This window comes from Scyliorhinus canicula, chromosome 2 (genome assembly GCF_902713615.1).
Source record: "Scyliorhinus canicula chromosome 2, sScyCan1.1, whole genome shotgun sequence".
Classification (NCBI taxonomy): domain Eukaryota; kingdom Metazoa; phylum Chordata; class Chondrichthyes; order Carcharhiniformes; family Scyliorhinidae; genus Scyliorhinus; species Scyliorhinus canicula.
Window position 1 is genome coordinate 85423410 of NC_052147.1, and position 14438 is coordinate 85437847.

General features: G+C 45.2%; 1 protein-coding gene across 12 annotated transcripts in view; it reads right to left on the reverse strand.

Annotated features, from left to right (window-relative positions):
* Positions 1 to 580: 580 nt before the first annotated feature.
* numb (NUMB endocytic adaptor protein) overlaps positions 581 to 14438 on the reverse strand; it is a 289476-nt gene continuing 275618 nt past the window's right edge. For all 12 annotated transcript variants that reach the window (XM_038781913.1, XM_038781896.1, XM_038781860.1 and 9 more), the window contains one exon: positions 581 to 2271. In XM_038781913.1, coding sequence (XP_038637841.1) covers positions 1586 to 2271 — 686 coding nt within the window. In that variant the 3' untranslated portion in view covers positions 581 to 1585. The remainder of the gene's footprint in view (positions 2272 to 14438) is intronic.

The window sequence follows — 14438 nt, forward strand, 5'->3', positions numbered from 1 at the left end:
TACCAATGATGCATGTGTTCAGAACTAGGGGTCACATTCTGAGGATTCAGGGTGAACCACTTGGGACAGATATAAGGAGACATTTCTTCACCCCAAGAGTGGTGAGCCTGTGGAATTCATTACCACAGGAAGTAGTTGATCTAAAATATTGAATAAATTCAAGAGGCGGCTAGATATAGCACTTGGGGAGAGTGGGACCAAACACTATGTGGAGAAAGCAGGATTAGACTAAGTTGGATGATCAGCCATGATCGTGATGAATGGCGGAGCAGGCTCGAAGGGCCAAAAGGTGGCCTCCTGCTTCTAACTTCTATGTATTATTGTAACGTTCCAGCCTTTCTTATTTGATATCCTGTTTTTGGGATGTGTCATTATTTTCAAGGCTGTATATATACTTATTAGATAGACATTGCTGCTGGTTCTGACGGAGAGGTGTTTAATAATATGATTAAAGAAGTGCTAGAGACGAGTTTGAAAAATGTTCTACTTATTGTATGCAATTGGTTATCACAACTCTGCTGCTGAAATGTAAAATAATTTAAAGTTGTCATTGGAAATAATCAAAAAAGCACTTTCCAAATATAATGTCTTCTAACCACCATTTATTTCTGTTAAAGATTATAAATCTCCAGTATAAATTTCTTTCTTTATTACAAGTGATTGTAAGGCTCATACAAGTCAAAATTAAAACAAATCTAAAGAAAATCTGCTGAATCCTCAAGTGAGATGCAAAGTAGCTGTAAAGCAGAAGGATCGACTCTCACTGATCACCACAAAGGGAAGGAGGCAAGTTAGAAAAGTGAGTACAGCTTGGTAACGAGGATAATTTTGCTTAACTATATTGTGCAAATCCATTTAAACAATTACAAAAATCAAACCTGACTGGCCTCCTTAAAAACCCATTCAAAATAGTAAGGAAAACAAGAGAATTTCCAGTAACCGAACAAATTAAGATCTTGCTCAACAGAACATACAGATCATGGTTTCTGTCGACTATAACAATACTGTTAAAAATATTTAACTAATGATTTATAATTGGTCATCTGTTCAAGCAAGTTTATTATCCACAGCAAAATAGTCTGTAACAAAGTCCAACTAAAGGATCACATATACCTCAATTACTTAATCAGCAATAAACCATTCCCTATATACATTTCGTACAACTGTTCGGTGTTTTACCTTTGGCAAGATTACTTACAGCTCAATTTCCATAACTATTTAAAATATATATACTAATGCATAAAAATAAAGATTTTGGCATCAATTTATCCAAAGTGGAAGCTCCAACACTAGAGAACTGCAACATCATTCTGCAGTCTCACCACAGAATAACAATGTAATGGTAGGTAGAAAGAGTTTAGAAACAAGCAGCTGATCCCCTACACTTGTACCATTAAAATAAACCAATTTTTCCAAGGCAGATAACATGACGTTCCCTCTTTGATCATTCAACCGTGCTAGAATTTTCAGTCCAGCTATGCATCAGGTTTATAATGGTTTTCAGAGACTAGTAAAGCAGTTCTTCATGCCCATTATCAACACTGAACACTTTTCACACACAAAAGAAAAAACATCTGAAATCTGCTCAAAGTTCAATCTCAAAGGTTTTCTGTAAATCACTAGAGAATGGATTAGTAGGAGAAGGTGTGGCCCGTTGCTTTGATTTATATTCCAGTGCATTCCACTGAGCCTCAAATGCATCGATTTCTGGTATGCCTCCTGCCATTTGAATGCTTTTGGTTTCTGTTGTCCAGTTGCCACTTTCTGCTCCGTTAAAAGCTGCCGAACCATTAATTTGCTGGGCAGGTTTAAAATAAGGGTTAGCATTTGCAGTAATGCTCATGATGGTACCTTCATTTTGTGGGAATGCATTTTGTTTCAACTGTGCATGAGCAACCTGAATATAACCTGCTGTGCCAAAGACGTTAGCAACCATTTGTGAAGGGGTGATTCCAACCACAGGCACACTTGGAGCTTGATATGGTACCCCATTGGTGACCCCCACACTGTATGGCTGAGCAGGAACAAACGTAGGCTGCATCTGAGGAACAGCACTGACTGGTGCTGCCTGTGAAGTAACAAAGGTGTTGGCCTGAAAGGACTGTGGAGCTGGTGGTGCAGCCAATGATGGCTGTGGCAATGGTTGTGGCGCTGGATACACCCGGACACCTTTTGACACTTCTTCAAGCCAGCGGTCAGCTTCCGATGGTGTGCGTTTGTGACTGGGCTGAAACTGTGTTGTTACGGTGGCAGCTGAGCCCCAATCAGATCCTGGTTAAAACAAGGAGAAAAATATTGAAAGATCATCTGGCAAAGGCTCCACCTTAAAGCAATTAACCAAGAACAAGCGTTCAACCTATTTTGTTTTAAGATTGTTTCTCTAAAGACACCAGCATCTAAGCAAAACGTCAGCTGATTCAAGCTCAGTCTTGTATCTTTAGAGGAAGGAGCTAAAATGTTACATCAGTCAGCCACATGGAGGAGAGGAAAATTGATTCTCTTCACGTACACCTGCCTTTCAGTAAACAAAGGAGCAGGCGTAAGCCTTCGAGCTCCAGGTTACCATTCAATGAGATCATGGTGACCTATGGTCAAACTCAATATGCCATCTTTGCCCCAATCCCTCAATATATTTGGTTAACAATAATCTATTAATCTCTGTTTTAATTAACAATTTATTTAGCATAAATTGCTGTTTGCAAAGTGTTCCAAATATCTATCAGCCTTTGTGTTTTGCAGTGTTTCCTAATTTTACTCCCAAGAGATCTATGACTAAGTTCTCTCATCCTTCCCAACAGGCAGAAATATTTCCTCCCAAATTATCACATCAGTTCCCCTTGATATCTTGAAAACTTCATTCAAATCAGCCCTAGCTGCAAATAACAACATTTGGAGTCCAGGTGTCATTCTAGTGAATCTACAGTGCACTCTCTCCAAAGCCAATATTTCCTTCTTACGGTGGTGTTCAAAACTGCTCAGAGTATTCCAGCTGTGATCCAGCTAGGAGATTACACAGGTTAAGCATGACCTCTACACCCTTGTAATCTAGTCCTCAAGATACAACATTCCACTCCTGAAAGATCGCATCTGAAAAAATAAATCTGTTTCTGTTTATATTTTAATTATTATGTATTTTGACTGCCACTGTTTCCAGTATTTCACCATTTAGAAAGTCAGTGGGCGAAATTCTCCGCCCCCCACGACGGGTGGGAGAATAGCGGGAGGGCCTTCCCGACATTTTTGCCGCCCTCCCGCTGCTCTCCCCCCCCCCCCCCCCCCCCCGCCGAAGTCCCGACCCGAATCACTGCCGCCGTTTTTTTACGGCCGGCAGCGATTCTCAGCTGTTAGATGGGCCGAAGTCCCAGCCCTTTACGCCGTTTTTACGAACGGCAAACACACCTGGTCTTGCCGTTCGTAAAACGGCGTGACTAACTCGCTATTAATAACCATGGCACCGATTGGCACGGCCGTACCACGGCCGTGCCAAGGGTGCCATGGGCCCGCGATCGGTGGGCACCGATCGTGGGCAGCGGGCCCGATGCCCGCGCACTACTTGTCCTTCCGCCGCCCCGCAGTATCCATTCGCGGGGCGGCTGAGGGGCAACCCGGCCCGCGCATGCGCGGGTTTCGCGCAAAACGCAATGACATCACCCGCGCATGCGCGGGTTGGAGTCTTCCAAACTGCGCATGCGCGGCTGACGTCATATGACGCGTCAGCCGGCGCTAACTCCGGCAAGCGGGCTTAACGATTTTCGTTAACCCCGTCTTGCCGGAGCCTACGGCGTCGGGCTGCTAGCCCCGACCGGGGACCAGAATCGGTCCCCGGTCGGGAAGGGGCGCGCTGCCGTAAAACCCGCCCGGGTTTTACGCCAGCTTTACGATTTCTCCCGTTTTGGGAGAATCGCGCCCTCTGTACCCTAACTCCATTTGCCTGCCTTTGATTTTGCGTGTGATAGCTTCAGCAAAGAACAGCACTGACTAAACAAATGGGGAAATTTCTCCATTACATCTTACATTTTATCTCTCTTCCTCCTCCTCACCCTCAATTTACGTAATATGGAAGAAAGCAAAACGAAATGGGTGCAAGTTTAGACCAATCAGTCCTTAAAGCCTAAATTAGATCCTGGCTGATCCATACACCAATGTTACAGAACCTTTTGCCACATCCCTCAATATCCTTGCCTATTAAATCTACCACTCTCAGTCTTCAAATTTTCAATTGTTGCTGAGCCCTCAACAGCTTTTATTTTAAGAGGTGGGTGGAGGAGAAAGTGTGTGCTCCAGGGGCGGCATGGTGGCACAGTGGGTAGCACTGCTGCCTCACAGCACCAGGGACCCAGGTTCCTGGAGTTAACACGTTCTCCCAGTGTCTGCATGAGTTTCCTCCAGGTGCTCTGATTTCCTCCCACATGTGCAGGTTAGGTGGACTGGCCACGCTAAATTGCCCCTTAGTGTCCAGGGATGTGCAGGTTAGGTTAAAGGGTTATTGGGATAAGGGGCAGGGAAGTGGGCTTGGGTGGAATGCTATGTCAGAGGGTCATGCAGACTTGATGGGCTGAATGATTTCCTTCTGCACTGTAGGAATTCTATTTCCACACCCCTAAAAAAGTCTGGCTGTAATTTTATGACAATGTCCCCCTCTTTCCATCTACCCGAACAAATCCTTTCATTATTAAAGGTCTAGTCTACCCCACATAGAAACATAGAAAATAGGAGCAGGAGCAGGCCATTCAGCCCTTCGAGCCTGCTCTGCCATTCATTATAATCATGCCTGATCATCCAACTCATAGTCTAATCCCGCTTTCCCCCCATATCCTAATCCCGCTTTCCCCCATATCCTTTAATCCCCTTCGTCCCAAGTGCTATTTCAAACAGCTTCTAGAAAGCATACAATGTTTTGACCTCAATTACCTCCTGTGGTAATGAATTCCAAAGGCTCACCACTCTCTGGGTGAAGACATTTCTCATCTCTGTCCTAAATGGTCTACCCGGTATCTTCAGACTGTGACTCCTGGTCCTGGACACACCCACCATCGTGAACATCCTTCCTGCATCGACCCTGTCTAGTCCTGGTAGAATTTTATGGTTCATTCTTATGAACTCCAACAAATGCAATCCTAACCGAATCAATCTCTCCTCATAAGTCAGTCCCGCCATCCCTGTAATCAGTCTGGTAAACCTTCGCTGCACTCCCTCAAGAGCAAGAACATCCTTCCTCAGATAAGGAGACCAAAACTGCACACAATATTCCAGGTATCACCAAAGTGCTGTATAATTGCAGCAAGACATCCCTGCTCCTGTATTCAAATCCTCTTACAATGAAGGCCAGCGTACTATTTGCCTTCTTTACCACCTGCTGTACCTGCATGCTTACCTTCAGTGACTGGTGTACAAGGACACCCAGGTCTCATTGCACATTCCCCTCTCCTAATTTATGGCAACAAATGGGAGAAGATAACCAAGTGTGCCGCAGAAGAGATATATTGCCAGTTTTTCATCTTGCATTCATCAGGACACTTCACAAGGAAAGAATAGTAAAGTGAACAACTTATACTGCATAAGAGAATGTTGATTGGTTGACAAGTAGATACTGATTGGTAGAGGCTTTGCCAAGGAGATTGCACCAGAAAACAGTTTACTGTCAAGCTTTTGTTCAAATTTAAACCAGGTAGGTCGACTCTGATTGGTCATGAACTAGGGAATGGCTGTCCCCAAGCTTTTGTTTAGTTGAAAAAGCTGGACATTTTCCTTGTGTCTGAATAGATGTAGCTTCTAGAATGCGTAAAGCGAGCTAAACTGCGAGTTCAACTCATCATCTTGAACTCATTTTCATTGTAATTCCTAGCATGTTGAGGATTGTTTAGCAAATGTCCGATTGCAAAATCACATCTAATCTTAGACGCTATGGGCTGGATTTTCCTCACTACCCTGTGATAGAAGGATCTTCTAGTCCTCCGCTGTCAACAGGATTTCCTGTTGTATGTATCCCCCGCAGCCAGGAAACCCATGAGGGATCCTACCAGCGGCAACAGTTGGAAAATTCCAGCCTCTGTTTTGAGTTTAGCAAGCACAAGCTGGTTTAGTATGTTCAGTAATTTGCCTGTTGCAAACAGCTGAAAGGACCTGATGTTTGATATGAACCGCCATCTTTGGGATGCACAGCCTACATATCTGGCATCACACTGGCACTGAAATTCATATACCATCATTTGTGTCTTTTTGGCTTGATGGCAACATCTTGTTAGTGGAGAATACCATTCATGCTGATACTGCATAGCAACCTTCCAGGGTAGTCCGAAGTAGTTTTGTCTGTTTCCAGGACCAAAAGCCTTTGGGCCATTCATGAATTGGTGCAACATACAGCAAGCAATGTTCTGATCAGAATAGCCATTAGCCAACAGAATGGCTTGGATACGCCCTATATCAGCATCAATCTTGCATAGTGAGCAAATGGCTTGGGTCCTATTTCCAAGGTTTCTGATAACGCCAATCTTACATTGCGCAGTACTGATCAGTGAAGATAGGCTTGTGCCGATAGCAGTAGAGAACCCATTGACAGATTTATGAATTAGCATATTGAGGGAAAGGAAGCTCGTTGACTGTTCCATTTCAAAGCTGAATTTGAGCCCATAAAGGTGTTTAAAGAAATGCTTAGATGGACTGTAGGTTCAAATATAGCAAATGTGTCATCGACATGTGAGAAATATGCAAAGGTTATGAGGTTAGGTGTTATTCCATTGCAGGTGTGGTTCTTATGGAAACCAACAAAGATGTTTGCGAGAGCTAGCCCAAGAAGATCTATTTGGGCATGCTTGAGTTGCTGATTTCACAAGTTCAATTAATACAGATTCAGATCATGCCCATGCATCTAGATTTCCATAATGTAATGACGTGGAGCAAACGCCTATGGCTTCCTTGAGTAGTACATTGGAGAACAATCATGAATGACCAGAGTCAACCCATCTGGTTTGAACAGTTAACTATGCTCTGGTGCATTCTCCATGGCAACACCTCCACCAATCATAAATCTCGTCTCATGAACTATAAATTGTTGTTCTCTTCGCTATTGGTATTCTTGCAAAGTGCTCTGATGAGTGCAAGAGAAAAAGCTTCCACAATATGCCCCTCTTTTCAGCAAAACTCAAATTCTGAACAACCAACAGAGAGTCTGGTTATTGTTGGAGACATTTGGCAGCATATCACTCGCATTCTTCATTTATTATTAAGCCAATGTAAAACAATGAGAATTGAATTCTACTTACAGTGGAGGGGTTTTAATCCATCAAACCTTAAATGTTATTAAAATATTCAAAACTATTATTGCAAAAGAAAAATCAAGCAAATATTAAACAATTTCAAATTGATAATGATTCAATTAATTTAATTATTGACTATTAACCTACTTCAAAGGAATTGCTGCTGTCAAGAATTTAATTATTAGTTGTCAGGAATTTTAAAACGAACGGTTCACATTTCAGTATGTATGGAATATGAAAGATGAAAACAACAACTCATATTTATATAGCACCTTTAACAGAACAAAAGTTTCAAGATGCTGCAAAGGAGTGCAATTAGGCAAAAATCTATACTGAGGCAAAGAAGATAGTAGTAAGATGCTAAAATCAAAAAGGTTGCTTTTAAGGATCGACAAAATAGGAGAGAGGACTGGAGAGATATAGAGAGAAATTCCAGAGATTAGGTCCAGAATGGCAGCAAGACAGTCTATGGTGGAGCAAAGAGATGCACAAAAAGCCAAAGGAGAATGCAGAGATCTGCACGTTGTTGGGCAGGAGGAGGTTATAAAGATAGGATTGGCCAGGGTAGAGAAGGATATGAAAATGAAGATATTATTAATGACTGACATTTACACAGCACCTTTAACATAGCAAACCATCCAAACGCAATTAACAGGAATGTTGGAGATGGGTGCTCAATGGTAGGGTTTTTGAGAGGGGTAGATGGGTGAATTGGAGGGGAGAAAAGGATAGTAACTTAAGAGACGGAACTATTGATCCCAGTTAACCTGCAGGCCAGAAATAAGTTGTAAGTTTGGGGGGGGGCGCAATCGCACTCCCTCCCCCATCTTTATGATTGTGTGTATTTGGTTTTTTTCAGGTATGGGGTGTGTTCTATGGGGCTCCTTGGGTTGTGTTGATGGTTCTAATGTTTTTTAGGGTGGTTGGGGGCCTGGTGAGCAGGCTACGGTGGGGTTTGTAGGAGGAGGGGTGGGGAGTGTGGTCGGGCAGGAGGCTGTGATGGTTGGCCAGTTTCGAGGGGGGGGGGGTGGAAATGTGACGTGGCATGCATGGTGGATGAATGTGGTCATGGGCGGGGTGGGGGCCATCTAGGATGGTCCTAGTTTTTGCAAGGGTGGAGAAGGGGAAGCTGGTGTCAGAGCCAGAAAAGATAAATGAGGTGTTCAAGACGTTCTGCGAGATGTTGTGCAAGGCTGAGCCAGTTGGAGAGGTGGAGGATATGGGGCGGTTTCTGGACAGGTTGGAGTTCCCAGAGCTGGAGAAGTGGAAGAGGCAGGCACTGGAGGAGCCGTTGGGGCTATAGGAGGCAATGGATTGTATCAGTAGGATGCAGTTAGGGAAGGCTGCGGGGGTGGATAGAGTTTTATAAGCTGTTTGTGACAGGGTTGGCTTCACACTTGTTGGGGATGTTCAGTGAGGTGGTGGAGAGAAGGGAGAGTTGCGAGCAGCGTTATCACAGGTGTCGATCTCATTGATTCCAACAAAGGGTAAGGACCCTTTGAGGTGAGGGACACCGTCAGTGTCCCTGCTGATTTCACCTGTGGGAAGTGCACCTATCTCCAGCTCCTCAGAAACCGCGTTAGGGAACTGGAGCTAGATGAACTTCGGATCATTCGGGAGGCAGAGGTGGTCATAGATAGTAGCTTCAGGGATGCAGTTACTCTGAAGAATCAAGATAGATGGGTGACGGTGAGAGGGACTGGGAGGAAGCAGTCAGTACAGGGATCCAGTGCGGTCGTTGCCTCAGTAACTAGTATACTGCTTTGGATACTGTTGAGGGGGACGGCCTACCAGTGATAAGCCACGGTGACTGGATCTCCAGCACCGAGTCCGTCCCTGTGGCTCAGAAAGGAAGGGGGGAGAGCAGGAGAGCAATAGTTATTGGGGACTCGATAGTTAGACGGACATACAGACGGTTCTGTGGCAACGAAAGAGACTCACGGGTGGTATGTTGCCTCCCGGGTGCCTGGGTCCATGACGTCTCGGACCGTGTTTTCAGAATCCTCAAGGGGGAACAGTCACAAGTCGCGGTACACATCAGTACCAACGACATAGGCAAGAGAATGGACGGGGATTTAAAACAGGAATTTAGGGAGCGAGGGTGGAAGCTGAGAGCCAGGACAAACCATGTTGTCATCTCTGGTTTGTTGCAGGTGCCACGTGCTAGCGAGTTGAGGAACAGGGAGAGAGTGCAGATGTGGCTGCAGGGATGGTGTAAGAGGGAGGGCTTCAGTTACGTGATAAGTGGAGCACATTCTGGGGAAGGTGGGACCTGTCCAGGCAGGACAATTTGCACCTGAACCAGAGGGGCACCAATATCCTGGGAGGAAATTTGATACTGCTCTTCATGGGTGGTGGTGGGGGGGGGGGGGGGGGGGGTAGAGTTTAAACTAATTTTGTCAGGGGGATGGGAAAACGAGCTGTAGTCCAGAAGCCAGTGTTGAGAATAGTGAGGTACTGAGGAGGGTATCAAGGTCGCAGGAGTGTACCGGCAGACAGGAAAGTGTGTCTACTTCAATGCAAGGAGCATCCGGAATAAGGTAGGTGAACTTGGAGCGTGGGACTACGATGTTGTGGACATTACGGAGACATGGTTAGAACAGGGACAGGAATGGTTGTTGGAAGTTCCGGGGTATAGATGTTTCAGTAAGAGTAGGGAAGGTGGTAAAAGAGGTGGAGGAGTAGCATTGTTAATCAAGGATAGTTTAACGGTTGCAGAATGGCAGTTCGAGGGGGAACTGCCTACTGAGATAATATGGGCTGAAGTTAGAAATAGTAAAGGAGCGGTCACGTTATTAAGAGTTTTCTACAGACCCCCAAATAGTAATGGAGATGTGGAGGAAGAAATTGCAAAACAGATGTGGAGGTCACAGGGTAGTTGTCATGGGTGACTTTAACTTTCCAAATATTGATTGGAACCTCTATAGGTCAAACAGTTCGGATGGGACAGTTTTTGTACAGTGTGTGCAAGAGGGTTTCCTGACACAATAGGTGGATAGGCCGACAAGAGGTGGGGCCACATTGGATTTGGTACTGGGTAATGAACCGGGCCAAGTGTTAGATTTGTTTGTGGGAGAGCACTTTGGAGATAGTGACCACAATTCGGTGTCTTTCACTATTGCAATGGAGGGGGATAGGGCCATACGGCAGGGCAAGGTTTATAATTGGGGGAGGGGTAATTATGATGCGATTAGGCAAGAATTAGGGAGCATAAGATGGGAACAGAAACTGTCAGGGAAAGGCACAAATGAAAAGTGGAGCTTGTTCAAGGAACAAATACTGCGTGTCCTTGATAGGTATGTCCCTGTCAGGCAGGGAGGAAATGGCCGTGTGAGGGACCCATAGTTCACAAAAGAGGTTGAATGTCTTGTCAAGAGGAAAAAAGAAGTGTATGTAAGGATGAGAAAACAAGGTTCAGTTGGGTCGCTTAAGGGTTACAAGGTAGCAAAGAATGAGCTAAAAAAAAAAAAGGGCTTAGGAGAGCTAGGAGGGGGCATGAGAAGTCCTCGGCGGGTCGGATCAAGGAAAATCTCAAGGCTTTTTACTCTTATGTGAGAAATAAAAGAATGACCAGGGTGAGGTTAGGGCCAGTCAAAGACAGTAGTGGGAACTTGTGCATGGAATCAGAAGAGATAGGAGAGGCATTGAATGAATACTTTTCCTCAACATTCACCAAGGAGAGGGGCCATGTTTTTGAGGATGAGAGTGTGATACAGGCGAGTAGGCTGGAGGAGGTAGATGTTCTGAGGGAGGATGTATTAACAATTTTGAAAAACCTTATGGTCGACAATTCCCCTGGGCCAGATGGGATATATCCTAGGATTCTTTGGGAGGCAAGGGATGAGACTGCAGAGCCTTTGGCTCTGATCTTTGGGTCCTCACTGTCCACGGGGATAGTGCCAGAGGACTGGAGAGTAGCGAATATTGTTCCTCTGTTCAAGAAAGGGAATAGGAATGACCCTAGTAATTATAGGCCAGTTCGTCTTACTTCGTTGGTCGGTAAGTTAATAGAAGGATAGGATTTACGACCATTTGGAAAGATGCAACTTAATCCGGGATAGTCAACATGGATTTGTGAAGTTTGATTGAATTCTTTGAGCAGGTAACTAAGTGTGTAGATGAAGGTAGAGCAGTTGATGTATTCATGGATTTTAGTAAGATATTTTAAGATATTTTAGTAACATTTTAGTAAGATGTTTGGTAAGGTTGCCCATGGTCGGCTTACGAAGAAAGTAAGGAGGTGTGGGATAGAGGGAAATTTGGCCAATTGGAGAAGTAACTGGCTGTCACATAGAAGACAGATGGTGGTGGTGGATGGAACATTTTCAGACTGGAGACCAGTTACCAGCGGTGTACCATAGGGATCAGTGCTGGGTCCTCTGCTATTTGTGATTTTTATCAATGACTTGGAGGAGGGGGCTGAAAGGTGGGTCAGTAAATTTGCTGATGACACCAAGATTGGTGGAGTAGTGGATGAGGTGGAGGGCTGTTGTAGCAGATGGAGTTTAACCCTGATAAGTGTGAGGTGATTCATTTTGGTAGGAAAAATTTGAATGCGGATTAGAGGGTCAACGGCAGGGCTCGGAGGAATTTGGAGGAACAGAGAGATCTTGGGGTTCATGTCTACAGATCTCTGAAGGTTTCCACTCAAGTGGATAGAGCCGTGAAGAAGGCTTATATTGTGTTAGCGTTTATTAACAGGGGGCTTAAGTTTAGGAGCTGTACATGACCCTGGTGAGACCACGTTTGGAATATTGTGTGCAGTTCTGGTCACCTCACTATAGGAAGGATGTGGAAGCATTGGAAAGGGTGCAAAGGAGATTTACCAGGATGCTGCCTGATTTGGAGGGTAGGTCTTCTGAGGAAAGGTTGAGGGAGCTAGGGCTTTTCTCTTTGGAGCGGAGGAGGATGAGAGGCGACTTAATGGAGGTTTATAAGATGACGAGGGGGATAGATAGAGTGGACGTTCAGAGACTATTTCCTTGGGTGGATGTAGCTGTTACAAGGGGGCATAACTATAAGGTTCAGGGTGGGAGATATAGAACATAGAACGATACAACGCAGTACAGGCCCTTCGGCCCACGATGTTGCACTGACATGGGAAGTCAAAAACTAAAGGCCATCTAACCTACACTATGCCATTATCATCCATATGCTTATCCAATAAACTTTTAAATGCCCTCAATGTTGGCGAGTTCACTACTGTTGCAGGTAGGGCATTCCACGGCCTCACCACTCTTTGCGTAAAAAACCTACCTCTGACCTCTGTCCTATATCTATTACCCCTCAATTTAAGGCTATGTCCCCTCGTGCTAGCCACCTCCATCCGCGGGAGAAGGCTCTCACTGTCCACCCTATCTAACCCTCTGATCATTTTGTATGCCTCTATTAAGTCACCTCTTAACCTTCTTCTCTCTAACGAAAACAACTTCAAGTCCATCAGCCTTTCCTCATAAGATTTTCCCTCCATACCAGGCAACATCCTGGTAAATCTCCTCTGCACCCGTTCCAAAGCTTCTACGTCCTTCCTATAACGAGGCGACCAGAACTGTACGCAATACTCCAAATGCGGCCATACCAGAGTTTTGTACAGCTGCAACCTGACCTCATGGCTCCGGAACTCAATCCCTCTACCAATAAAGGCCAACACACCATAGGCCTTCTTCACAACCCTATCAACCTGGGTGGCAACTTTCAGGGATCTATGTACATGGACACCGAGATCCCTCTGCTCATCCACACTACCAAGAATTTTACCATTAGCCAAATATTCCTCATTCCTGTTATTCTTTCCAAAGTGAATCACCTCACACTTCTCCACATTAAACTCCATTTGCCACCTCTCAGCCCAGCTCTGCAGCTTATCTATGTCCCTCTGTAACCTGCAACATCCTTCCGCACTGTCTACAACTCCACCGACTTTAGTGTCGTCTGCAAATTTACTCACCCATCCTTCTGCGCCCTCCTCTAGGTCATTTATAAAAATGACAAACAGCAACGGCCCCAGAACAGATCCTTGTGGTACGCCACTCGTAACTGAACTCCATTCTGAACATTTCCCATCAACCACCACCCTCTGTCTTCTTTCAACTAGCCAATTTCTGATCCACATCTCTAAATCACCCTCAATTCCCAGCCTCCGTATTTTCTGCAATAGCCGACCGTGGGGAACCTTATCAAACGCTTTACTGAAATCCATTTACACCACATCAACTGCTCTACCCTCGTCTACCTGTTCAGTCACCTTCTCAAAGAACTCGATAAGGTTTGTGAGGCATGACCTACCCTTCACAAAACCTAGGAGGGATATCCGAGGTAGGTTCTTTACTCAGAGAGTGGTTAGGGTGTGGAATGGACTGCCTGCTGTGATAGTGGAGTCGAACACTGTAGGACCTTTCAAGCGGTTATTGGATAGGCACATGGAGCACACCACAATGACAGGGAGTGGGATAGCTTAATCTTGGTTTCGGACAAAGCTCGGCACAATATCGAGGGCTGAAGGGCCTGTTCTGTGCTGTACAGTTCTATGTTCTGCGACCCATTTATTTGTTTAACAGGGATGTGAAAGTACTGGTGAAGGGGTTGGCCTCTAGGTTGGAGGCTGTATGCCAGAGGTGATCTCTGAAGATCAAACGAGCTTTGTGAAGGGTAGGCTGCTGAATGTGATTATGACTCCATCAGGGGGGCGGGTACCTGAGGTTACTGTATCCAAGGATGCTGAGAAGGCTTTTGTTCAGATAGAGTGGAGGTATCTGTTTGAAATTCTGGGTAGGTTTGGGCCAAAGTTTGTAGTGTGGATTCAACTTCTTTATGCGTCCCCTGTGGTTAGTGTGTGTACAAATGAGATAGGTTTGGGGTGTTTTGGGTTACATAGGGGAACAAAGCAGGGGTGCCCGCTGTCACCGCTGTTATTTGCGTTGGCAATGGAGCCCTTGGCGATGGCCCTTTGGGCGTCGGCTGAGTGGTGAGGGATTGCGAGGGGGGGCAGGGAGCAACTTGCTGCTATTTGTGTCAGTCCGTTGGAAAGTATGGCAGAAGTATGGGCTTGTTGGAGAGATTAGGGGCCTTCTCTGGTTATAAGTTGAACATAGGGAACAGCAAAGTGTTTCCGATGAATGCGGCAGGGCGGGGATCACTTTGGGTGCACTACCATTTAAGGTGGCAAGAGAACGGCTATGGTAT